We start from the raw sequence: 25,063 nt of genomic DNA on the forward strand, positions 1-25,063 counted from the left end.
TCCTGCCTGAGTTTGTTGGTGTTGGTAAATCATCAGGTATACTCCCAACCTTAGTTTGTTGCTAATCCTGCTTCTTACTTTCTAAGTCTGTTATGCATTACCTTTTTTCTCTATTAGTAAGGCTTACAAAACATGGAGGTGAGGATGGCCAGTTCTGACATATGATTTAATTTGTATAAAGAACTCTTAATGAGAAAACTCCTTCTACCAATGCTGATTATCAGCATTTGTGCAGTTTGTGGTCTTGGAAAGTTGCTTGGAGGACTGTCAAACTAAATGATTTTCCCATAATTGCCCAGACAGGATTTATTAGAAAAAGGCCTTGAACTCAGGTCTTTTTGACTTCAAGATCACTGAGCCATACTGACTTTTAATGGATTTTGCAACATGATTTCATTTGATTCTCACAAAAACCCTGGGAAGCAGATTATCTAAATGTTGTTACTAGCATTTAACAAATAAGAAAACTGAGAGTAGTGGTTAAAAGATTTGCACGAGATTGCTTAGTAATAAGTGGCAAAAAACAAACAAACAAACAAAAAATATTTTAAACTCAAATGAAGAAGTGTGGAGAAAGAGCCAGCTATTTATTACCTGTATAAATTCAGACAAATGACAACATCCCAGGGCCTCAGGTTGCTCATTGATTTAAAGAGGGCATTAGATCAAGTGATTTCTGGAGTTGGAACACTCTAAATCCATTGACATTAGGATACTGGTAGCCACGGGGAGCACATCCACCAATCTAGATTTGGGATTTTGCCACATCATAGGATTTGAAGCTAGGAGGGACCTTGGATCATCTAATCCGAGAACCTCATTTCATTTCATTTCATTTATTTATTTTTAAATTTTCAATAGTATTTTCCTCCAAATACATGTAAAATAGTTTTCAACATACATTTTTGTAAGACTAAACTCCAAATTTTCCCCCCTCTCACCTTTATCTGCCCCTTCCCTAAGACAGCAAGCAATCTGACATAATAACCTCATTTTATAGAAGAGGAAGCTGAATCCTGGAGAGATAAAATAGTTTATCTAAAGATACCTACATCAAAGGACATAAGAGTCCAAATGACTTCTTGATCAAATCTGAATTTGAACCCAAATCTACCAATTCAGTTTCTTCTTTTCCTAATCCTCTTTAATCTTGATATCTTCCCTCTGAGATTTGCCCAATTTATTCTGTAAGAATCTTATTCATCCATAGTTGTTTATTTGCTGTCTCTCCTATTATGGGCTCTTTAATAGCAGAGATTAGTTTTTGGTACATTTGTGTTTTTTTGTTTGTTTTGCCTATCTACAGTGCTTAACATAGTGCCTGACACATATAAGGTACTTAAATACTATTTGACTAATCCCAGATTCAAGTTACTTTCTAGAAAAACTCTTTTGAAAAGCCTAACCTTGATCTCCTATGATCTTATAAAGGAAAAAGGAAGGAAGGAAAGAAAAGAGAAAGGAAGGAAAGAAGAGAGAAAGGAAAGGAAGGAAGGAAGGAAGGAAGGAAGGAAGGAAGGAAGGAAGGAAGGAAGGAAGGAAGGAAGGAAGGAAGGAAGGAAGGAAGGAAGGAAGGAAGGAAGGAAGGAAGGAAGGAAGGAAGGAAGGAAGGAAGGGAGGGAGGGAGGGAGGGAGGGAGGAAGGGAGGAAGGGAGGAAGGGAGGAAGGGAGGAAGGGAGGAAGGGAGGGAGGGAGGGAGGAAGGGAGGGAGGAGGGAGGGAGGGAAGGAGGAGAGAACGGGCGAGAATAGGAGAGAGCGGGAGATGGAAGGGAGGAAAGAAGGGAGAAAAGAAGAGAGGAAGGAAGGAAGAACTAGAAACAATTGAACTAGCTGGAAGACAGCAGCACATTATGGAGGAAGGAGTTTCCAAGCCAGCAATTCAGTGTTACTATAACTGAACAAGAAATGGAAAAGAAGAGAAAATCCTGAGTAAAGCTGAGCTGAATGATAGTTGTAAGATCCCATCCCCTTCCTGCATAGGGTCATTTCTTAACAAAGAAATACACAACTGAAAAAAAAAATCAATGAACAAAACCAAGAATGCATTATCCATATTGTTTGGTGTCTAGAAAAGGTTAGTATGGTTTAGATGCTCAATGAAAAAGGTCCTTATTTGGAGACTTTGATTCTCCTAGTTACACAAAGCAGTATAGATGTGCATCTCTGTAGCATGAAGACTGAGGGAATTCTGAGCTTATACCAAAACACCGATCTGTCTATCTTCTCTAACCACTGCTCCCTACCCAAGAAAATGCCATGGTCCCTCTGTAAGTAGCAGAGATTTCTTCCCTTCTGTGCAAAGGGCAGGAAGTATCCTGAATATTCTTCCTTATCCCTATTTCAAGTCAAGTCAAATCAATAAACATTTATTAAGCACCTACTATTTGCCAAGCACTGCGTTCAGCAGTGGATATACAAAGAAGGATAAAAATAAGCATCCCTGCCATCAAGGAGCTCACATTCCACTCTAATGAGGGAGACAAATGAAAACAACTTTGTATTAACAAGTTTTGTACAGGATAAATAGGAGGTAATCTCAGAAAGAAGGTACTGCTGTTAATGGGGACAAGGAAAGACTCTTTGTTCAAGGTCGGATTTTAGCTGAACATGAAGGAATTAGATGCAGGGAAGCAGGAGGGAGAGCAGGCTGCGAGTTTCAGAGGGGCACCTGACAGCAGCAGCTCTCCAGACTTCTTCCAGGCTGCCACCTTTGATTCATCACCTTGGATCCTAAACCTCCTAATGAGAACTCTAGGTTTGAGCCTGCCCTTTCACCCCCTGCCCTATGGTCTCCATGCTCGGTGGGGCCAGTGCCTCCTAGGGCAAGGTCAGATATTTCTCACACATGCACATGTCATTACATATATATGTTTCTACTCTACTGTACACAAATGACCCTCCCCAGCTCCCAGAAATGCATGGAAGTCAGAGAATGGTAGTTTTTGAGAAAAGATATTAGTGGGCAGGAGTGTGTGTGTGTGTGTGTGTGTGTGTGTGTGTGTAAGTTAGAAAGAGTGTGAGCATGAGATTTTGTCAGAGTATAGAGAATTGTAAAAAAGGTGTGGGAACTTGCCTGTGAGTGGCTGTGTATGTGGCAGCAAATTTGTGTCTTCTTTGGAGTGTGTGGGAGAGAGCTATTAAGAGGGCAGGGGCACAGTGACACGAGAGCGAACAAGCAAGGAAGCAAGAAGTGTGGGCAGGTATGTATGTGTCACTGAGAAAGAAGTGGGTCTGTGTGTGTGTGTGTGTGTGTGTGTGAGAGAGAGAGAGAGAGAGAGAGAGAGAGAGAGAGAGAGAGAGAGAGAGAGAGAGAGAGAGAGAAAGAGAGAGACAGAGACAGAGAGAGACAGAGAGAGAGACAGAGAGAGAGACAGAGAGAGAGAGAGAGAAAGAGAGAGACAGAGACAGACAGAGACACACACACACAGAGAATGAGAGAGAGACAGAGACACAGAGAGAGAGAATGAGAGGGAGACAGAGAGAGAGAGAGAGAGAGAGAGAGAGAGAGAGAGAGAGAGAGAGAGAGAGAGACAGAGAGAGAGAGACAGAGAGAGAGAGACAGAGAGAGAGACAGAGAGAGAGACAGAGAGAGACAGAGAGAGACAGAGAGAGACAGAGAGACAGAGACAGAGAGACACAGAGATAGAGAGAGAGAGACAGAGACAGAGAGAGAGACAGAGACATACAGAAGGGGGAAGGGTAAAGAAAAGTAGAGACAAGAGAGAGGAAGGGAGACCCAGAGAGACAGCAGGAGACACAGAGAGAGAGAGAGAAGGAAAGAAAAGAAGAGGGAGAGAGAGGAAAAGGGGAGAGATGTTGAGAAGAGGGAAGGATGGCCAGTCTATTACTAAAGAGAGCATTGAGGGGAAAGGATGGCTCCTGCCTCTAGATCCTCTTCTCAGTTCAAGGAGCGTTTATGATGTCCAGTCCCTCCCAGTAGAAAGCTCCAGAGGCAGAAGGAAATAATGCTACTCTGATTATCAAATTCAATCCCAAGCTAAGTCCCCTCCATGCCAGCTGGTGCCCCAAAACAAATTGATAGACCATCTGTTTGAGGGTTCTCAGCCACCCAGGTTCTGTGTTCTGAGGAGTAATGGGGTATTGTGGGTGTAAAACTCCTCGGCCTGGAAAGCAGGGATCTAGGTGCTCACTCCAGTTCTATTTCTACCTAACTAGCCTTGATCATCAGTTGTATCTCTACATGGCGAGTTAGATGACCTTAGTCATCAGTTCTATCTCTACTTAGTTAGATGATGTTGTTCAAGTCCCCACCTCCCAGCTTTGGTAATTCTATCCAGAAAATTAGGAGTTTGAGTTATATGATCTTTAAAATACTTTCCAGCTCAGAAATTTCATGTTAAGCTCCCAGGAAGAGTCAGAAAATGTTGTCAGCTGATATAGAGACCACTTAAAAAATATCAAAGTACTTTATATAGGCTTGTGAATCCTTTGAGATTATTTCAGCTCTCGGGGGGGTAGGAAGCAGGTAGTATAGGGCAACTGTGGAGGGAAGAAAAGGGAAGGGATACATGGATCAGGTAAAATCTCTGCCCATGCAAAAGATTTTCAGGAAGAGAATCCACATGGCCTCTTTCAGAAAAGAGCCATTACAGGCTTTTTCATCTCATTCTGTCCTCATTCACATCAGTGGATAGTGCCATTCACTATCCACTTCATGATTGCCTCTGTACCATTATCTGTTATGTTTAATCTCAGGCCCTTTATCCTTGGGATTTGTGTTGACTCTCAAAGTTAGAGGCTCCTTCTGTATAGTTTCTAGATTAGGGGAAGGTTAGGTTCCTACGCTTCTCAAAAACAGTTGCCTATTACATTCATCTAGTGCTTTATTATTGATGGAGTAGCCTTGAAACTTCTAGGCTGGAGGGAAACCCAATAACTGAATGTTTCAAGAGGAAACCAGCAGAAAACAAAGGCAGCTTGAGACTTGAACTCTGAGGACTACCTGTCTTTAGCTCTAAGATGATGTGGAATCCTCCCAATCTCAAGGAAACCTACTCTGGGGACTGTTCTCTCCTCTGAGTCTTAGTTCCACTGGATGCACCATTTGAAAGCTAAACTATTAACAGAGACAGAGATAAACAGAATCACAGGTACAGAGACTCACAAGCCAGAGATGGAAAGGATAAGTCTCTCTAGTTAAGCAAAGGAATGGATGGGAGATCCCATAGGGCTTGGGGGGGGACAGCTAGGAAGGAGGAGTTGATTGGCTAGCTGTAATGATAAAAATCCTGATTGGTCACACTTCTAACTTGGCTGGAACCTTCATCCCCTCCTCCCCTGGCCTCTCTGCACAGCCCCAAACTACACACCCAGTCAACTTTCATATTCTAATCCATCAGCTCTGTAGAAGCTGTGGGGCTCCAGTCCAGGGCAGAACAGCCAGGACAGGTAGGCTGAACTCTTTCTAGGTCTGGGGGGGTCTCTAGTTTGTCTGAAAAGGAAAAGAGATTGTCTTAAAAAGGGCAATTGAGTAAGACTACAAAGTTTTTCCAAGATTACTGACACTTGAGTAGACACTACGGGATGAACCACACACTCTGTTTCTAGAGTTTTTCTTAAGGTCTTTTGACTTAGGCTGGGAGAGGAGGGAACAGGAAGGGGCAAGGGAAGGGGCTTTCTTACTGCAGTAGGGAGCTGACCCAGATAAGGTAGTAGCAAAGGCGCCAAGTTTGTGTTTTCTTTGCTGGATTTATTGGTGGATTGGCTTATATGGAATATAGCAGGTGTGGTTGTGCCCCAATAGTACATAGCTATTCAGCCCAAGGAAGGATGCACACATGTCACACATGTACTATATATGGGAGTCACCCTAGTATATGTTCACATACTCAAATTCCATATACACATGGCCACATATGAGAATGAAGACATTCGTCTTATACCAACACACACAAGTGGATACGAATACACAGAATCACAACTCTGAGTTTATTTACTAAATCTGTCTATAAATTAGCATAGAACGAGTCACATCTAAGCACATAATAAATGTTTGTTGGCTGACTACGTGACAATATATTATTTATCTATAGTTGGTGTTCATTTATAGTGCATTTATATATGTATATCCATGATGTACATATGTGTATTTGGGCATATTTATATTACATAGTGGTAGGTATTTATAGTATGTCTATTTACATTTGAGTAATTTATATTTATTGATATAATTTATATTTATATGAAAAGTGTATGTGTGTGTGTGTGTGTGTGTGTGTGTGTGTGTGTGTGTGTGTATAAGGGGGAGTGTTTCCCTTATTGAAGATGATATTATTTTCTTAAAATCCTCCTTCTAATGGTGAGGATTTTTTTCTTCTCCATTTTTAAGAGGTATGAACAATTCTAAAACTTCTGTCTTTTGTTTCTTTTTGTGTTTAAAGTCCTTTAAAATACTTTGATTGATGGTGTCCATAGAATGTAAGCTTCTTGGGGGCAGGCACTCTATTTCATTTTGCTTGTATTTATATCCTTACATGTTAAACACATGGTAAATGGTAACAAATTTTTTTTCTTTTCTCCTTCCCTTCCTTCTTTCCTTCCTTCCTTCCTTTCTTTCCTTCCTTCCTTCCTTCCTTCCTTCCTTCCTTCCTTCCTTCCTTCCTTCCTTCCTTCCTTCCTTCCTTCCTTCCTTCCTTCCTTCCTTCCTTCCTTCCTTCCTTCCTCCCTCCCTTCTTCTAATTGGTATAATTAATTGTAAAGTTTACCTATTTCACATTTTCACAATTAATAAAGTATCCTCTACATGTGAATTTGTGTGTCTATATTTTGGGGTGGAAGGAGAACAAATGGATCCTGGGTATTCTTAGAAGTGTACAGGTAGGTGTGAGTGTGACTGCAGGGATTTGAGTGGATTCAGTGAGCATACATGGCTGGAGAGAATTTCTCCCTAGAATAGGAGATTGAGCTAGATGGCCTTTATTACCCTCCCAACTTTCAGATTCTCAGAGTCTATAACTGTTTCAGGCAAGAACATACACTATCTGTTTGAGTATAAGATTTATTTATGAGAGATAAGTACTCTTCCACTAGTATGAAAGTACACTTTTGGAAGTGGGAGAATAGGACGGAACAGAGCTTCAACAAATTCAAATTTAGCAAGCACATATTAAAGCCTACTAGGCGCCATAAACTAAATTAGGCATTGGAGATACAGCACAAAAAAATGAAATCATTCCCGCCTTCAAGGAACTTATGTTCTACTGGCACATAACAGGCAAACAGATGATTAAATACAAGACAATTTTAGGTAAAAGAGGACACTAACTAGGAATTTGACAAAGCTTCACATAGAAGATAGTTGCATGAGTAGTTCTGCCATGCAGAAGGTTTGGGTTTGATTCCCAGCCCATGTATAAGTGAATTTTTAAGGCAGATAGGTGGTGCAGTGGATAGTATATTGGGCTTAAAGTAAGGAAGACTGCTCTTCCTGAATATTAAGATATTTACAGTGTTGTCCTGGTCAAATCACTTATCCCAGTTTGCCTCATTTTTCTCATCTATAAAATGAGATGGAAAAGAAATGTCCAACCATTCCAGCATTTTTGCCAAGAAAACCCCAAATGGGATCACAAAGAGTAAGATACGATTGAAAAACTGAACAACAAAATTAGGAGATAGAACTTGAGCTATTAAAGCAAGAAAAGGACTGGATGAGGCAAAGGTAAGAAGGGTGTGCATTCCACTCTAGAGACAAAGTCTATGCAAAGCCACTGACCTGAGATGGAATGTCAAGTTCAGCTAATAGGCTGGTTTGGCTAGAACACAGAGTCCCTGAAGGGGAGTATTGTCTGAAAAGGTAGGTGGAAGCCAACCTCTGGAGGGCTCAGTTTTCTCAAAGCAGAGTAACAAAAAGAGGAAAGGGGTTTAGAGGCTTAGGGACAGAAGAAGGCTCAGTTTTCTCAAAGCAGAGTAACAAAAAGAGGAAAGGGGTTTAGAGGCTTAGGGACAGAAGAAGCGGGTTTAATAACTAATCATCTCTATTTAGACAGCTCATCATAGGTTATTGTTTGTCCTTCGTTCTTGAAGAGGACCATCAATCTATTCATCCAATATATGTCTTCTCCCAAGCTTCTGTCTTGTATCAATTCAAACCAAATGTCCCCAAGACATCTCAAACTCAAAATGTCCAAAATAGAAATCATCGTTTTACCTCCCCATCCAAAGTCCTCTCCTCTACCAAACTTCCTGATTTCGGTTCAACATTATTCCTCCCTACATCTTGGGTTTGTTTTCCTTGCTGCTTTACTCTCACTCAATCCACACACCCAACCTTTTGCCAAATCTTGCTATTTCTTCCACAATGGCATCTCTTACATCTGACCCCTTTTCTCCAGTCACATAGCTGCTACCTTAGTTTAGATTTCATTACCTTTTTTAACTGACTCTTATGAATGGTCACCTTTGTCTCAACTGTCTGTCCATCCCAATCTCTCCTCCATCCAGCTGCCAAAAAGATTTTCCTCAAGCACACATGATGCTCCTTTCCTGAATAAGTTCTAGTCACTCCTTATACTCTTCCAACAAAATTGAAATTCCTCTGTTTGGCTTTAATTGCCTTTAAAACTTGGTCTTAAGCTCTGTTTCTATCATCATTAAATATTACTCTCTTTTTTGTACTTTACAACCAAAATAGCCTTATTTCTATTCCTCATACACAATATTCTATTTTTCCTCTCTATGCCTGTTCACTGGCCATCATCTTCCAGGCCAAGGATATACTCCCTTCACAATTCAGTCTCAGAGAATCTCTCAGAATCCTTAAGATTCTGCTCAAACACTACTTTCTATGAGATGCCTTTTTCTGACCAATCTTTTGCCAACTGCTAGTGTACTTCAGTCCTGACTACCTTAGATTTATGTTGTATTGATCTGTTCTGCATATACTTACATATATTCAAGTTATCTCTCACGACAAAATCCAAGCTCTTTGAGAACAAGAATTACTAAGAAAACAATTTCTTTGTCTTGTATTGTTTTTATCTTTTCTCCCAATTGTCTGATACAGAGTAAGTGATTAATAAATGCTTGTTGATTAATTAAATGAATAAATGAGTGAATCCTCACTACAGGAGTGTATTAGACAGCAATCAAGGACTCGTTTGAAATTAGAGAGCATAATTTGTATGATCCCAGCTGGCAGATTTCAGAATGATGTTGAAAAAAAAAAGCAAAGCAGATGGTGGAATTGGCAAGACATGAACAGTGATAGGAACAATGGGACAGAAGATTCAAGGCCAGAGGACAACATAGTTAAACTCACCAGCTATGTGGTCAAGCCTGGGAAGGAAGAAAATAAATCCAGAGCAGAGATGATGGACTGGGAAAATAGGGAAGGCTAGATCACTGAAGATTTTCAAAGGAAGAAAAGTCATTCACAAGCATATTTAAGAGCCTACTATGTGTCAAGCACTGTGCTAAATGTGGGAATACAAAAAAAAAAAAAGAAAAAAGGAGAAGGGAAGGCAGGAGAAGAGATTGTGAGCATAAAGGGACATTTCAGAGGTTAAGATCATAGAGATTGTCTAGTCATGGGTAATATTAAGATCTAAAATTTAACCATCCTTGTAGATGGCAGAGATGGAGTTGTAGAGGCTGATGAATGGCAGACTAGGTGTTCTAGAAAATGTCAGTGTATCTATTGAGTTTCACAAAATGAGTGTAGAATTTGGGATGAAGAGGAATACTGAACTCACTGAGGAAGGAGATCATTCTGGAGGCCAGTAGAATGAAAACAATAAATCAATCAACAAGCATTTATTGCCAAATATTGTGTCGGCTCCTGGAAAGGAAGATGATGAATGGAATGAACTTCAAAGAGGGAGAGGTCATTGAGTAATTGTGGTGAAGATATGGTGTTCCAAATAATGCATATTCCTTCTCCTGGCCCAATATGTCAGGATGCAGAGAAATATCCTGTACTAGAGAGAATGGTCAGGAATACATCTTCCAGAGAGAAGCAGGGATTCTTTAATTACAATAACTTGGAGAGTATAAAAGGATGAAGGGGAATTTGTTGAGGACAAAAAAAGAAGTTCAAAGGGCACAGAAGGAGGGAAGGGAAAATTAGGATGGGAGAATTAGGGTTGAGTTTAATGGAGAGTGATGATAAGAAGGGAAGCAGTTTGCCTCATTGATCAATCTTACTCTAAGAATTAATTAAGAATTTGCTATGTACTAAGCTTTGTTTTTAATAAATGCTTGTTGATTGAAGAAACATAGGGAAATGACAAGACAATCCATATTCTTAAGGAAATTACACTGTATCAACAGCAGCGTATCATCACTAGATGACATGATTTAATTACTATACAGGATTTAAGGGAGCAGAAAGGATGTTGCTAGCCATAGCACTGGGGAAGTACCAAATAAAATGGTATTTTTATTCTCCAGATCTTGTGCTGACACAAGACAACATCAAGAGATTACCATCTCAAACACCACTAAAAGAACCTTTTTTTTTTTTGACGGAAGGAAAAGAAAAAGGAGGACCTTACCCAAACATAGGATTTTGAAAGGCTAGGGAGCTACAAAAGTAGAAACATCCTGCATAAATGCAGAAGACTCGCCTCTAATCTTAGAAAAACTATCTGAGGTACTGAGAGGTTAAATAATTTGGCTGTGATCACAGAGCTGATATTGGATCAGAAGCAGGGTCTTTCTCCCATGCCATGTTGTTGCTCAATAAATATTATAATTCTTATCCTCATTTTTACCCATAATATGAAATCTAACTTCACACTCTCCTTTTTTCCCACTAAAAGTACCATGAGGATCTCTGCCCTCCTGGGACTGATATCCCTGGTCATCCAGGAGACAGAAGCTTTGCCACCCTGGACGGAGGGAGCAGTGAAGCAGGAAGAACTCCAAGATGAAGGGACAGCCTACAACAATCTAGAGCTGGGGAGCTATGACCCAAATCTGGATAATTATGACTTTAGCAACTATGAAGAACGAGCTATAAAGAGTGACTATGGAGACCTGACCCCAAAGGTGAGACTCACCTAGATGGAACTCAAGACTTTCTAGGCCTGAGATGCATTTGCCTACCTCCCTTTCCCCAGCTCTGGCTCTCTCTCCATGCAATAAAGGTGATCCTTTGGGTTATCCGGAGATTAGGTACATGAGAGAAGTTCAGAAACTGGACAACAGGAAGTTGGTTGGTTATTATTCTCCCCCTAATGACGACTTCTTCTTCTTCTTCTTCTTCTTCTTCTTCTTCTTCTTCTTCTTCTTCTTCTTCTTCTTCTTCTTCTTCTTCTTCTTCTTCTTCTTCTTCTTCTTCTTCTTCTTCTTCTTCTTCTCCTTCTTCTTTCTTCTTCCTCCTTCTTCTTCTCCTTCTTCTTCTCCTTCTCCTTCTCCTTCTCCTTCTCCTTCTCCTTCTCCTTCTCCTTCTCCTTCTCCTTCTCCTTCTCCTTCTCCTTCTCCTTCTCCTTCTCCTTCTCCTTCTCCTTCTCCTTCTCCTTCTCCTTCTCCTTCTCCTTCTCCTTCTCCTTCTCCTTCTTCTTCTCCTTCTTCTTCTTCTTCTTCTTCTTCTTCTTCTTCTTCTTCTTCTTCTTCTTCTTCTTCTTCTTCTTCTTCTTCTTCTTCTTCTTCTTCTTCTTCTTCTTCTTCTTCTCTCTTCTTCTTCTCCTTCTTCTTCTCCTTCTTCTTCTCCTTCTTCTTCTTCTTCTTCTTCTTCTTCTTCTTCTTCTTCTTCTTCTTCTTCTTCTTCTTCTTCTTCTTCTTCTTCTTCTTCTTCTTCTTCTTCTTCTTCTCCTTCTTCTTCTCCTTCTTCTTCTTCTTCTTCTTCTCCTTCTTCTTCTCCTTCTTCTTCTTCTTCTTCTTCTCCTTCTTCTTCTTCTTCTTCTTCTTCTTCTTCTTCTTCTTCTTCTTCTTCTTCTTCTTCTTCTTCTTCTTCTTCTTCTTCATGGGGATAATAATAGCACCTACCTCCAGAGTTGTTGTGAAGATTAAATGAAATAATAATTATAAAATGTTTGGCATATAGCAAATACTATATAAATGTTAGCTATTTATTTAATTATTTGTTTTAGTTATTTTTTTAGTCACTTATGTCTTAACTTGGTCCAAGAAGTATTCTTCTCTCTCCTGAGCACAAAGTCTCTCTGACAAAATCTACCCTCCTAGGAAATACAAAAGAATAAAGTGGGTGCCCTTTATTTAGGGAATAGCTGAACAAATTCTGATGTATGGATGTAATGAAATATTAAAACATCATAAGAAACAATGAATATGAGGAATTTGGAGAAACATGGGAAGAAGAGCAGTGAACCAGGCAGAACCAAAACAACAATCTGCACAATGACTATAATGATGTAAATTAGAAAAATTGATGCTATGCAATTAGAATATCCAATTGTAGAAGAGATGGGAAAATTCATTTGTCTCCTTTTCTTGGAGAAGTGGTGGACTATGGACTCAATAAGTTACATACACTATCAAAAATAGTCACTGTCGGTTTTGTTTCACTTTTGTCTTTATTATAAGGGAAGAAGTGGGGAGAGAAATATCTAAAAATGAATGTGCTATAAAAACAAAGAGCATTAATACAACTTTATTTTTTTAAAAAATCTGCCCTGCCTGTCTTTCCCATTTCTGTGCGACACTTGTGCTATGGCTCAGACTCAAGTGGGCACCCTGGCCCCTTCAACCATGAGTGTATCCACCAAGACAGTGATGGCCACCAAGGGCCCAAGGATGTGGACTTCGGTCACCAACCCTTCCATATCTAGCCTGCTTAACTTGCTGACTGCCATGGGTGAGTACTTAGTCATAGCAGAACATGGGCAAAGAATGACTGAGAGGAATCAATTATTCAGTCAACAAGCATTCATTATGTTCTGTGCCAGTTATTATGTTGAATGCAGATGATACAAAGAAAAGGCAAAATCAGTTCTTGTCCTCAAGGAGAAAGAGAAAGTGGGGAGATGGAGGGAGGGAAGGGAAAGAGGGAGGAAGGGAGGGAAAGAGGTAGAAAGAGTGAAAGAGAGAGGGGGAGGGAGGGAAGGAGAGAGAAGGAGGGAGGGATGGAGAGAGAGTGAGAGAAAGAAAGAGGAGGGGAAGGAAGAAGAGAAAGAGGGAGGGAGGAAGGGGGAGAAATGGAAGGAGGAAGGGAAAGAGAAGGACAGAAAGAGAGGGGGGGAGGGAGAGAGAGAAGGAAGAAGGGAAAGAGATAGAGGAAAGGAAGGAGGGAGAGGGAGGGAAGGAGAAAAAGAGAAGGAAGGAAGGAAAGAGGTAAAGAAAAAGAGAGGAGGGAAGGGAAGGAAAGAGAGAGGGAGGGAAAGAAGGGGGTGAAAGAGGGAGGAAGAAGAGTAAGGAGTAGAGAAGACAGACATAAACACATTCACAGATCACAAAGGGAGAAGAAATATTTGGTGTGAAGATCAGGGGGTAGTCAGAAGACTGAAATCAGAAGGAAGCATCAACAGAGTTACCCTGGCTTAATTAACACTGACACAAGAGGAATAGGAGTGAGCAATAATTAAATTAGTGACAATTAAAAACCTGTTAAGAAAGATAACTAACTCTATGGTTGTCACTTGGGGGTGATGGCAAATGAAGCAATTGATTTGGAGAATGATAACCTTTTAACTTTTAATTCTTCTCTTATCGATTTTCCATCCTTCCCCCTTCACATGTGCCAGCCCCAAATATCTGAGCTATGGTTTCATTGGTAACCAAAAGCTTGTCGTTGTGCAATAAGTAGGAAATAGGTAAAGAATTATATTCAGGCAACAAGCATTCATTATGCTCTGTGCCACGTATTGTGCTGAGTGCAGATGATACAAAGAAAAGGCAAAAATCAGTTCCTGTCCTTGAGGAGTTTAAAAGCTATTGGGAAAGACATACATTAATAAGGATTTAGAAGATATGCACAAAATGGATGGAAAAAAACCTTAGAGGATAAGGCACTGTCAGCTGACAGGATTAGGAAGGGTCTCCTGTGGAAGATATTTTCCCTTATAATCTTCTTGGAATCTTCCTTTGGGATGTTTTCTCCTAGAGAGAATTAAGGGATGTCAAGCTGAAATAAGCAAGAGGACTGGTGGTTATATTAGGGGATATTAGCAGGTAAAGATTAACACAGAAGGTATACCCAAGTTATGAAGGGGATAAGCATAACAGAAGATTAGCATTGAGAAATGGGCTCATAACAATCCAGAGAAACAGCATTTGGAACACACAGAAATGGCATAAATTCTCCCAGGCATTGTCCCAGGAAGAATATAAGCCTTATGAGGCAGGAACTATTGTTTGTCTCTTTTTCCTGAGCACCTTGAACAGAAACTGGCCCATAGTAGCTGCTAAGTAAATGTTTGTTGAATGAATGAATGATAGAGGAGTGAGAAGGGCTCTACAAATGGATCTCCTTTATTCTCCACTGTTTGACCTTCTGTCTGATCTAGGTTTGCCCACCTGTCTGATCTGCGTGTGCCTTGGCACCTCTGTGTACTGTGAAGATGTTGATCTGGATCATATCCCTCCTCTACCCCAGGAGACAACTTACCTTTATGCCCGCTTTAATCATATCACTCATATCCAGGCAGGAGATTTCAAAGGGCTAAGTATGCCATTGCAAGCATGGGTGAGGGGAGAAGAGGGGAGGGAAATTGATTTCATTTTTCTGTTGGTCTAGTCAAATATACTGGGACAAAGAACTTCACTCTATTTCCCCCAAAATCAAGCCTTAATTTATCCTACTCTAAAATGGGGATAATGTAGGGTTTTCTTGATGTCTCTTCCTGAATGTCTCAGATTGTTTTGCTGACTTATTCTCCTTCATTCTTCCAGAAGCCTTACAAAGTCTGTAATAGTATTAGCTCTCCTTTTGTGGAGGTAGAATGGGGTGAAGGGGTAGAGATTGAGAACCTGGGCACAGGGAAGTTAACAGAACTTTCCCAGAAATACACAGAAACTTCAATATGTATGCTGGTCCCAAATCCAGGAAATAAGTCACTAGTAACATTAGTTAAGTGCTTATTTTATGCCAGGCACTGTGTTAAGTGCTAGGGATACAAACAGGGAAAAAGAAAGATACCACCTGCTTTCAAGAGACTTACAGTCTAATGGGGGAAGACAACACATAAAAGGAATCCAAAAAGGCGGCAGGGGAGGGAAAGAGAAAGTATCCTGCACTATCATGGTATTGTTCTTCAATTGTTTCAATTATGTCTGACTCTTTGTCACACCGATTGGGATTTTCTTGATAAAGATTCTAGAGCGCCATTTCTTTCTCCAGTTCACTTCATAGATGAGGAAACTAACCCTTGTCCGGGGACACACAACTAGTAAATATTTGAGGCAAGATTTGAACTCAAGAACATGTCTTTCTGATATCAATCCAGTGCTCTATCCACTGCAGTACCTAGTTGCCCTATGTCATGATAGAGAAGGTGGGAAATGTGGTACAGTCAGAAAGTTAATTCAACAAGCATTTATTAATCACTTAATAGATGTCCTGTGATAAGTGCTGAGAATATAAAAGAAAAGTCACCCTCACTCCTCATTCTCAAAGAGTTCACAGTTTATAAGGGAAACAACATGCAAACAACTATGTACAAAGATAAACTTATACATGATAAATTGAAGTACTCTCCCAGTGATGGTACTGGCAATAAGGGGAAATGTGCTTCTTGTACAAGATGGGATTTTAGCTGGAACCTGGAGGAAGACAGGGAATCCAGGAGGCAGAAATAAAAAGGGGAAAATCCCAGTTATAGAGGACAGCCATGGATACTGCTCAGAGTCAGAATAAGGAGGGTCACATCCAAGAAATACCACTGTATCTAAATAAATATACAGTGGTATTTCTTGATCTAAATATAGTGCCCAAAGATTTGGATTCTACTCCCGATTCCAACATTTATCCAGTCCAACATGACCCTGTACAAATACTTGGTGCTATGGTGTGGTAAGAGTACTGGATTTATAGTCAAAAAACCTGAGTTCAAACCCTTCATTTATCAAGTAAGGGACCTTGGGCAAATCTCATTTTATCTTAAAGCCTCAGATTTTCCAATTATAAAATGAAGGGTTTGAATTAGATGATATCTAAAAGTTCCATCCAGTTCTACATCCTGTGATCATAACTGTTTTGTCCCCCAATCCTCAGTTTCCTCATCTGTAAAGTGAGGATAATAATCCTTTATCCTATCTCTCATAGGGCTGGTATGAGGAATGTTTCAGAAACCCATTATGGTTTACACAAATATAGATTAATATGTTTTTGCCTCTGGGTAGGACTTTATTGACGAGTCAGGCATCCATTTTACTGGAAATGTTTTCAGGAAGAGATTCCAGAATATCACATGTAGTGATAGAGGTAGAACTTCTTCCTATTTCCCTTTCCCTCCCTCCCCCCCTTACTCCTTCCCTTCCTTCCTTCCTTCCTTCCTTCCTTCCTTCCTTCCTTCCTTCCTTCCTTCCTTCCTTCCTTCCTTCCTTCCTTCCTTCCTTCCTTCCTTTCTCATTCTATCCCTTCTCCCCCTTTCTTCTCCATCTTAACTATTCACTTTCTATCTGTTCTCCTTTTCTCTTCTCTTCCTCCTTCTCCATTCTGCTCTTCCCCCATGTTCCTTCCTTCCTTCCTTCCTTCCTTATTTCCTTCCTTCTCTTTCTTCTTTCCTTTCTTCTTCCCTCCCTCCCTTTCTTCTTTTCCTCCTTCCTTCCTCCTTCCCTCCTTCTTTCTCTCCTCCTCTCTTTTCCTTCCTCTCTTCTATCCTCCCTCCCTTTGTTCCATTCCTCCTTTCTTCTTTTCTCTCTCTTTCATTCCCATTATCTCTCTACTGTTCCTACCTACACAATACATTTCTTTCTTCCATATCTCAATAGGAAAACTAAAGCACATTGACCTCTCAAACAACTGCATCTCTACCATTGAAGATGATGCTTTCTTATTACCTGCCCTGCAAGAACTGATCATCACAGAGAACAACCTGATATCTCTGCCCAGGCTCCCTGCTAGTCTTGTGAGACTTGATGCCCAACTCAACAAGCTCCAAAGTTCAGGGATTCTACCAGAGAGTTTCAAAGTGAGTCAGCATCCTGAGGTCCCCCTCACAGACACAAACAGACACAGATACACACAGACACACACAGACACACACAGACACACACAGACACACACAGACATACACAGACATACACAGACACGCCTGGCAACAAAGACTCTCATCCTCGTGAGGCTGTTGTTGTTAGGGCTCAGACCACGTAATGCCATTTTTCTCCAATCCCCTCCAGAACCACTATGTCCCACCCCCGTGCATTTGTTGACTGGAAATATGTTCAGGCTTGATTGTGTCTCTTCCTTTTCCTTTGGTGCTTCAAAAATTGCTGTGTTCCAAGATTCACAATAAGATGACATCTCTTTGTTTAAGGGGACATGTGATATGTCAGTTGGGGAAAATCCTTCTAGTCATTCCTATCAAGAAAGTACATTCCTATCAAGACCTCATAGTTCCCACCTGTTTGGTTTCCTTAATATCCCCTGGCATCTCCCATCAAGATCTGGTATTCAGTCCTAGGACATGACTTCTCTTTATCTCCCCAGGAGCTGAAAAACTTGCAGTTTCTCTACCTGTCGAATAACAAGCTGGACTACATCCCTGTGCCCTTGCCCTTAAGCCTGCGTTCTCTACACTTGCAAGTGAGACTTTTTAATAGGATGGAATTGGATTGGTAAATAGAAAGAAGTATCTGGCAAGGGGTCTCAGATACTTAGGGGGTTGTGAAGGATGGCTGATTCTCCTTCCCTGAGATAAGTATTTTTAAGTAATTGCTCTATTGTTCTTCCTTTCTTTTTTTCTCTCCCTATCTCTCTAGGTCTTTCTATCTGTCCCCTAATTTCTTCTCCAATTTCTTCCCTTTTCTTTCTTCCTTCTACCTTCAATTTTTATGCATCATCCAGAAATCTTTAGATATCTGATCAGTCAGATGTTTCAGTAGATAAAGTGGTAGACTTGCAAAAAGGAAGAGCCAAGTTCAAATCTTGTCTCAGCTCAGTCTCTTAGAGGCAGTTTTTTAAATTGTAAAATGGGATAATATGAGCACCTACTCACAAGATTGTTATAAGGATCCATTGAGATAACAGTAAAGTTTTATAAACCTTAAATTTCTATGTAAATGCTAGCTACTATTATCTCTCACTTTCTTCCAAACTTCTATTAAAGAATGCCCCCTGGAAACTCTAAACTCAAAGACTCAGTAGTGCAGATCTGCTCTGGAAGTATTTCTGCAGTGGGAGTCTCTGACACTAGTGAATTCACTGTTCTTGATATAAAAAAATTGTCCAATATCTCTCACTTAATTATTTTTTCTCCCTATCCACATTTCCCCTTCTTTCAGTTCCTATCTTTCTCATTCTATCCCTTCTCCCCCTTTCTTCTCCATCTTAACTATTCACTTTCTATCTGTTCTCCTTTTCTCTTCTCTTCCTCCTTCTCCATTCTGCTCTTCCCCTATGTTCCTACAAGCTCTTTCCTCATATCCACTCTTTGTCTGGTCCTCCTCTGCTTCTGTCCATGACATAGTCCTGAACCCTTATGCTGACAGTCCCCATTAATAACATTCTGTAATAGAATGGACATGTTTCATCTGTTCTCTGAGTCCATTTCCTCTGGGAATATATCTGAGTACAGTATAACTGTGGGCACAACTGTGCCAGAAGGGAGCAGTCCCCCAGGGAATCTTGGACTTTATCCTCTAGGGCTTAAGGGGAACTTAGGAATCCTGGAGATGTGCAGAAAGCTGCAAGGTGCTATACAGGAATGATAGGTACCTCAGGAAGGATGTAAAACCCCCCAAATAATAAGATCTAGTTGTAAAATAGCACTTTAAAGATCTGCAAAGCATTGTTTTTATATTTTCATTTGATCTTACAATATGGTGAGATAATTGCTATTATTATCCCCATTTTAAAGAAAGAAAAACTAAGCCAGATTGTGGCTTAAACATAGTTACACAACTAATAAATGTCTAAAGTAGGATTTGAAGTGAGATCTGTCCTGCTTTTAATTCCAACCATCTATCCACTGCACCACTTAGCTGCCTAATACTAGGTTAGACTGCAGAACTGGAACTGTGGAATTCAAGCTGGGCCTCAAGTGCAAGTGGGCCCCGGGCAAGCCCCACCCCTGTTTGGTCTTCAGTTTCTTCATCTATAAAATGGGGGGAGTGGGCTTAACAACTTCTCAGGTTCTTTCCAGCACTAAATCTACTATCCTAAGACCCCATGACCAAGTTATCCCTGAATCTATTCCTGACCTTGGAATTATTTATAAGAAACATTGGATCCAAGGCAATTCTAATAAACTCTGGGTAGAAAATGCCAGCTACATCTAGAAAAAGAACTATGGAGATTGAATGTAAATGCTAGGTTCATTTCTTATATCCTTTTTTCCCTCTCCTGTGGTTTTTCCCTCTTGTTCTGATTTTTCTCTCTCAATATGATTCATAAAAATGTGCATTTAAAATAAATCAAATTACAAGAAACATTGGAGAACAAACATTGTTCCTAGAAAATAGAATCCACAACCCCCAGCCTTCTTTCTCCCCTGACTTTAGCCTGTATCTCTTCTCCCATCTTGCTCCTCATTTCCTTCAGCTCAGAGAACTCAAGGATCAGCCAGGGGTAAACGGCCTCAAAATCACATTCCATCCCTCCTCCCCTTAGATAGACTCCCTTGGAAACAGGCCCTACTGGGAATAGAAAGGAGAGGGAGTAAGGTATTCAATAGCTTACAATGGCCACTGTTTCTATCCAGAATCAGATCTGGCACAATGAATTACTTGGAAGCCAGGTATGCAAGCAAGCAGTTGCTTTACAGAGATAGAAGGGCTATAACTCTTAAGCAACTTTACATGTGTACACATTAAGTGACAGCTCCCTTTGCTCTTAATACCTTGCAATGAGAGAAGCCTGTCCTTCCCACCCCGCTCTATGGAGGCTAAGGAATCCCTAAAGATTCTGCTAGGTTGGAGAAGACAAAAAGATGTATTAGGCTTTTCCTTGAAAGAGACCTTTCTATTAAATTACCTTTTACCTGAAGACTTTTTTTTAAAACTTTAGCTCATCTATTAGGAGGACAGTATCCAGCTTTTAGCAAAGTGCCTGTAAACATTAGGAGCTCAAGCAATGCTCATCGACTAGACGACTCCCAGCTAACTTAACTCCCAATCTAAGTGAAGGGCAAAACCTGTCCTCTGCTATGTCAAATTGGCCTGCTAACTGTTCCTCATACAGAACATTTGTCCTTCCTTTGAGTAGACTGAACTCCCTTTTACTCCTCAGAAGTCCTACTTTCCATACAATCATAGCACTGTCCCCTGATCACTTCAGTCATTAAGCAGTTTCTCCCTCTTGAAATTAATTTGTATCACTTTGTCTATACCTTGTATTTTCTTATTAGTGTACACATTGTATCCCTCCAATAGAATGTAATCTTCTTGAGGGGAGGAATCACTATTCTTTTTGTATTCCCAATGCCTGGCAAATGGAGTTCCTAGCCCAGGAAAAGGCACCTAAATAAACTTACGGAAATGAATTACAGATGATAACATGTAGGCTCAGGAAAGATGATTTGATCGCATTTAAGATTCAAATTCAGGTTTCCTAATTCTATGTTTGGTCTTTTTTTTTCTTCTCCATTATATCATAGATGAAAGGGTAGACATTTGATTTCTATTCTCCCTCATTAATGCTGCATTAATGCTCATTTTAAAGATTCTTCCCATTATATAGCTGAAGAAATTGAGGAAGAGAAGGGCAAAAAACACCCCCATAACCCAATATCAGACAATAAGATAGTGACAGAGACTTGATCCCAGTTCCCCTTGGGTTTTTTCCAATTCAAATCAACAAACATTTATCAATTACCTAGTATCAGGAAGTCTGCTAAGGGAAAGGAATACCCAAAAAAAAAATCAGGCAAAAGACAGTTCCAGTCTAATGGGAGAGACAATGTGCAACAATCACGTACAAGGCAGTCATATACAGGATAAATTAGAGATAAGCTAGAGAGAAGGCATTACAATATGGTGAGATAGGTGCTGTTATTATCCCATTTTAAAGAAAGAAAAACTAAGCCAGGACAGGCTTAAATATAGTTACACAACTAATAAATGTCCAAATTAGGATTTGAATTGAGACCTGTCCTGCTTTTAAACTGGGCCTCAAGTGCAAGTGGGATCCAGGCAAGTGGGATTTTAGCTGAGTTATGAAGGAAGCCAGTTCAAATCATAGGCTCCTGGGGACTGGAAGAGACCTCAAAAGAACACAATAGGATCTACCCTCATAGGCCTTAAGTCTGGGCAGGGAAAACCTGAACGTGGATAGGCAGGTATCAAGTTTGTGCAAAGAAAATACAGAATCATTCCTCAGATGACAGCAGCAGTGTGGTGTTCCTTCTTAAAGGAAATTAGAGATTCCAAAAGGAGAAATATTTTTGGCATGGAGCTGTAAATTTAACCTGTAGTCGACTTGTAGTTTGTACTACTACTTACCTCACCAGATTGTTTCAGGAAAGCATTTGGTAGACCTCTAAATCCTCTAGAAATCTAAGCGATTCTGTCTTCTTAGAACAATCAGATCCAGATGATTCCTGAAGATATCTTCTGTGATCCTCAGGACCAGACGCACATCCGAAGGACCCTGGAAGACATCCGCCTGGATGGCAATCCCATCAACCTCAGCCTCTTTCCTAATGCTTACTTCTGCCTGCCCCGACTCCCCATAGGCAGTTACACTTGACTCTGATCTTAGACACATAGAATCACTAGGGTTTAGATCTGGGAAAGGTCTTCTAGCCCAACCCCTCCATTTTATAGATGGGGAAACTAAGGCCCAGCATGTTATATGATTTACCTAAAGTAACAAGGTAAGTGCATAATGGAACTAGGAATTTAAATATATCTACTCTGATTGCAAATACAGTTTTCTTTCCCCTACTCCATACCGTCTCAGAGAAGAATAGAACTGGAATGGAATGTAAATAAAGAAAAGATTAGCCTCCTCGCTCCTGGGAATGATTTGAGGCAGCCAGAGACAAATCTTGGCCCAGAATCTGAAAAAAAATTCAGGGTGAATTAATAAATATTAGAACATGGTGATTTTTGAGAAGCAGGCTGAGGGGAAAGCTCTGATCCTCAGTAGCTTCATCTGTAAAATAAGGATAATGATGTTTTACTGGGCATCCCATCTTATGACTCTTTTTTCCCCTTTTAATCTTTAGGACTTAATTCATTTATGTATACACAAAGAATACTCACTAAGTGCTTATCAATGATGGGGATAGTGACAAGGATGAACCTCTTCTCCAGACTTCAATTTCCTTATTTAAAATGAAAATGTTGGACTAGTTGGTCCCTTACCTGAGGAGGTGTCATGGTGAAATGCAATGGTTCCCAATATTTTTTTCGTTCCTTAAACTCCTTTCAACAACAACAAAAATGTGTTATAAATCCCCAGAGTAATTAATATCCTAATCATATTTTTAAACAATTACATACACCATCATTAAAAATGTTTAGTGCAAATCCCATAGGCCATCATGGAAAACTTCCAGGAAACCTCTAAATGGGAACCATTGGTATAATAGAGGGAGCATTGGACTTGAAATCAAAAGACTCTATCCTAGTTCTGGTCTTCTCCAAAGCAATACAGAGTAATGGAAAGAACATTGTATTTGCAGTCAGAGTAGTTGAGTTCAAACTCCTAGTTCTACTAGGCACTTACCTTTTGACTTTGGGCAAATCATTTAACTTCTCTGGGCCTCAGTTTCCCCATCTGTAAAGTGGAGGAGTTGAACTAAAAGATGTCTAAGGTGTCTCTCAGATTCAAATCTTAAGATTCTTTGAGTCTACCCTGGGGTCTCCTTCTTATCCTCCAGATAGGCGCTATCTTTGGAAACCCTCTGTTCTCTTGACCTGGTTTCTTTCTCTTTAGGGGAGGACACAATAGAAAGAACATTGCCTTTGGAGTCAGAGAAGCTTAGCTATAATCCTGCCTTTGCCAGTTTAGAACTTGTGTGACCTTGTACAAATCAATACCTCTTTGGGGGCTCATCTCACTCACCTGTAAAATGAAGAGGGTAAATAAGACTCAATTCAAAACTCATTTTCTGCAGAATTACTTTTCTGCTCCCTCATCTAGTTACTTGTGCCTTTTTCCCTAAGAGAAATCTATATTTATTATACACACTGGGTTATTTTCACATTTGTGTCATCATTAGAATGTGAGCTCTTTTAGGGCAGGAACTGTTTTTACCCCTTTTTGCATCCCTAATACTTAGTGCCTGGCACATAGTAGGTGTTTAATAAATGCTTGTGGATTGGCTGACTGAGAAGATGGCTTGTGTGATCCCTTATATCTCTAAATCTATGCTGAGGGCAGAGGATTATATCACAGAATATCTTGAGACTCTTCCTTATCTGGGTATCCAACTATTTTGTCATTCTCTGTACTCGAAGTATTATGGACATCTAGGTGACATGGTATCAAGAATCAAGAAGAATCTATTTCCTGAGTTAAAATTGCAACTCAGACCCTTATTAGCTGACCCTAGGCAAGTCAATTAACTTTGTTTACTTTAGTTCCTCATCTGTAAAATGAGCTGGAGAAGGAAATGGCAAACCACTCCAATATCTCTGCCAAGAAAGCCCCAAATAGGGTCATGGAAAAACAAACTCCCAGGATCAGAGAACCCTTAAAGGGAACCGAGCCGAACCGAGCCTTCCTCAGTGCTTTTGTATCCAGCTTCTCCTCTCCAAGTAGAGCAGTTGATGTGCAAAACTTTTATTGGGCCACTCACCAAAATTCTTCCCCGACATTAAAGTTTCTTCTCCCAGGGAAATCAGATAAAAGAAGAGCTTACATTTATGTCACTCTTTACCCTTGCAAAGCATAACTTATCTACATTGTCTCATTTCTGAGAATCATTTAGGAAGCACAGATAGAACTACTCCCATTTTATGGGTGAGAAAACTGAAATCTGGACAAGAATTGCTCTGAGTCACATAGCTGAGAAGAAGAAATGGAGTTTAACTTGGATCTTCTGATACTTGTGTCCTTTTTGTTTTACCTTTGCATACAAATAAAAAAATGAAAGCTCTTTTCCCTTGCTTGATTCTTCTTCGTCCCCTTCTCTGTTATCTATGAGATTCATCCTGACTTATGGGCCAAGGCTATCTCTGGCTGGCTCAGATTATTCCCAGGAGCAAGGAGGAGAATCTTATTCTTTATTTACATTCTATGCCAGTGCTGTTTTTCTCTGAGGCAGAATGGAGTAGTGGAAAGAGCATTATAATTCCAGTCAGAGTAGTTGTTCCACTGTGCACTTATGGGCAAATTTTTTTAACTACCCTGGGACTCAGTTTCCCCATCTATAAAATGGAGGGATTGGGCTAGAAGACCTCTATGCCCTCTCAGGTGTAAATCTTAAAATCCTGAGTCTGCCCAGGGTCTCTTTCCAGCCTCCAAAGAGAAGCCGCCTTTGGGAATCCTCTGTTCCATTAACCTGATTTCTGTCTTTCCTGGGGATAGCACAGTAGAAAGAATGGCGTCAGAGGAGCATGGTCGTAATCTTGTCTTTGCCAGTTAGAACCTGAGTGACCTTGGGCAAAGCACCTATGCCTTCCCTAAGCCTCAGTTTTCTCTTCTATAAAATAGGCTCTTTTTATGAGAATAATTAGATCATCCCCAGGTTCTTTTCTAACTTTGTCTAATCCCTGATCCTGTGATCCGGTGATTTCCCACCTTGGCCCACTAGGGGGAGGCAATGTGCAAAGATGAAGAAATAAATATATTTATGTCACTCATCAATCTGAGTTATTGAGCTTTGAGTAACCATAATTTTCACACTGTTACCTTCTGCCTTGAAGTGACCAAAGCAAAGGACGTGATGGGAGATCATCTAGAGAGACGGGGGACCCAACGGGAGGCAGCTGTACATTCAGACTGGACAGAAGAGGGGTGAACATTTTAGAGGTGCCCTGGAAGTTGGGGAGGGAGAAGTAGGGAAAGTGATACGATGGTGATAGTACTGGATG

At 40.3% G+C, this 25,063-nt stretch overlaps 1 protein-coding gene across 1 annotated transcript; it reads left to right on the forward strand.

The window, feature by feature from the left end:
- Positions 1-4,592: 4,592 nt before the first annotated feature.
- Positions 4,593-23,355, forward strand: OPTC (opticin). Its single transcript, XM_074308871.1, has 7 exons — positions 4,593-5,410; positions 10,783-11,011; positions 12,644-12,779; positions 14,428-14,586; positions 16,853-17,052; positions 17,571-17,666; positions 21,597-23,355. The coding sequence occupies exons 2-7, from the start codon at positions 10,787-10,789 to the stop codon at positions 21,765-21,767; spliced, it is 987 nt and encodes a 328-aa protein (XP_074164972.1). The 5' UTR covers positions 4,593-5,410; positions 10,783-10,786; the 3' UTR covers positions 21,768-23,355.
- The last annotated feature ends 1,708 nt before the right edge of the window (positions 23,356-25,063 follow it).

The sequence above is a fragment of the Sminthopsis crassicaudata genome, chromosome 4 (assembly GCF_048593235.1).
Source record: "Sminthopsis crassicaudata isolate SCR6 chromosome 4, ASM4859323v1, whole genome shotgun sequence".
Taxonomy (NCBI): Eukaryota; Metazoa; Chordata; class Mammalia; order Dasyuromorphia; family Dasyuridae; genus Sminthopsis; species Sminthopsis crassicaudata.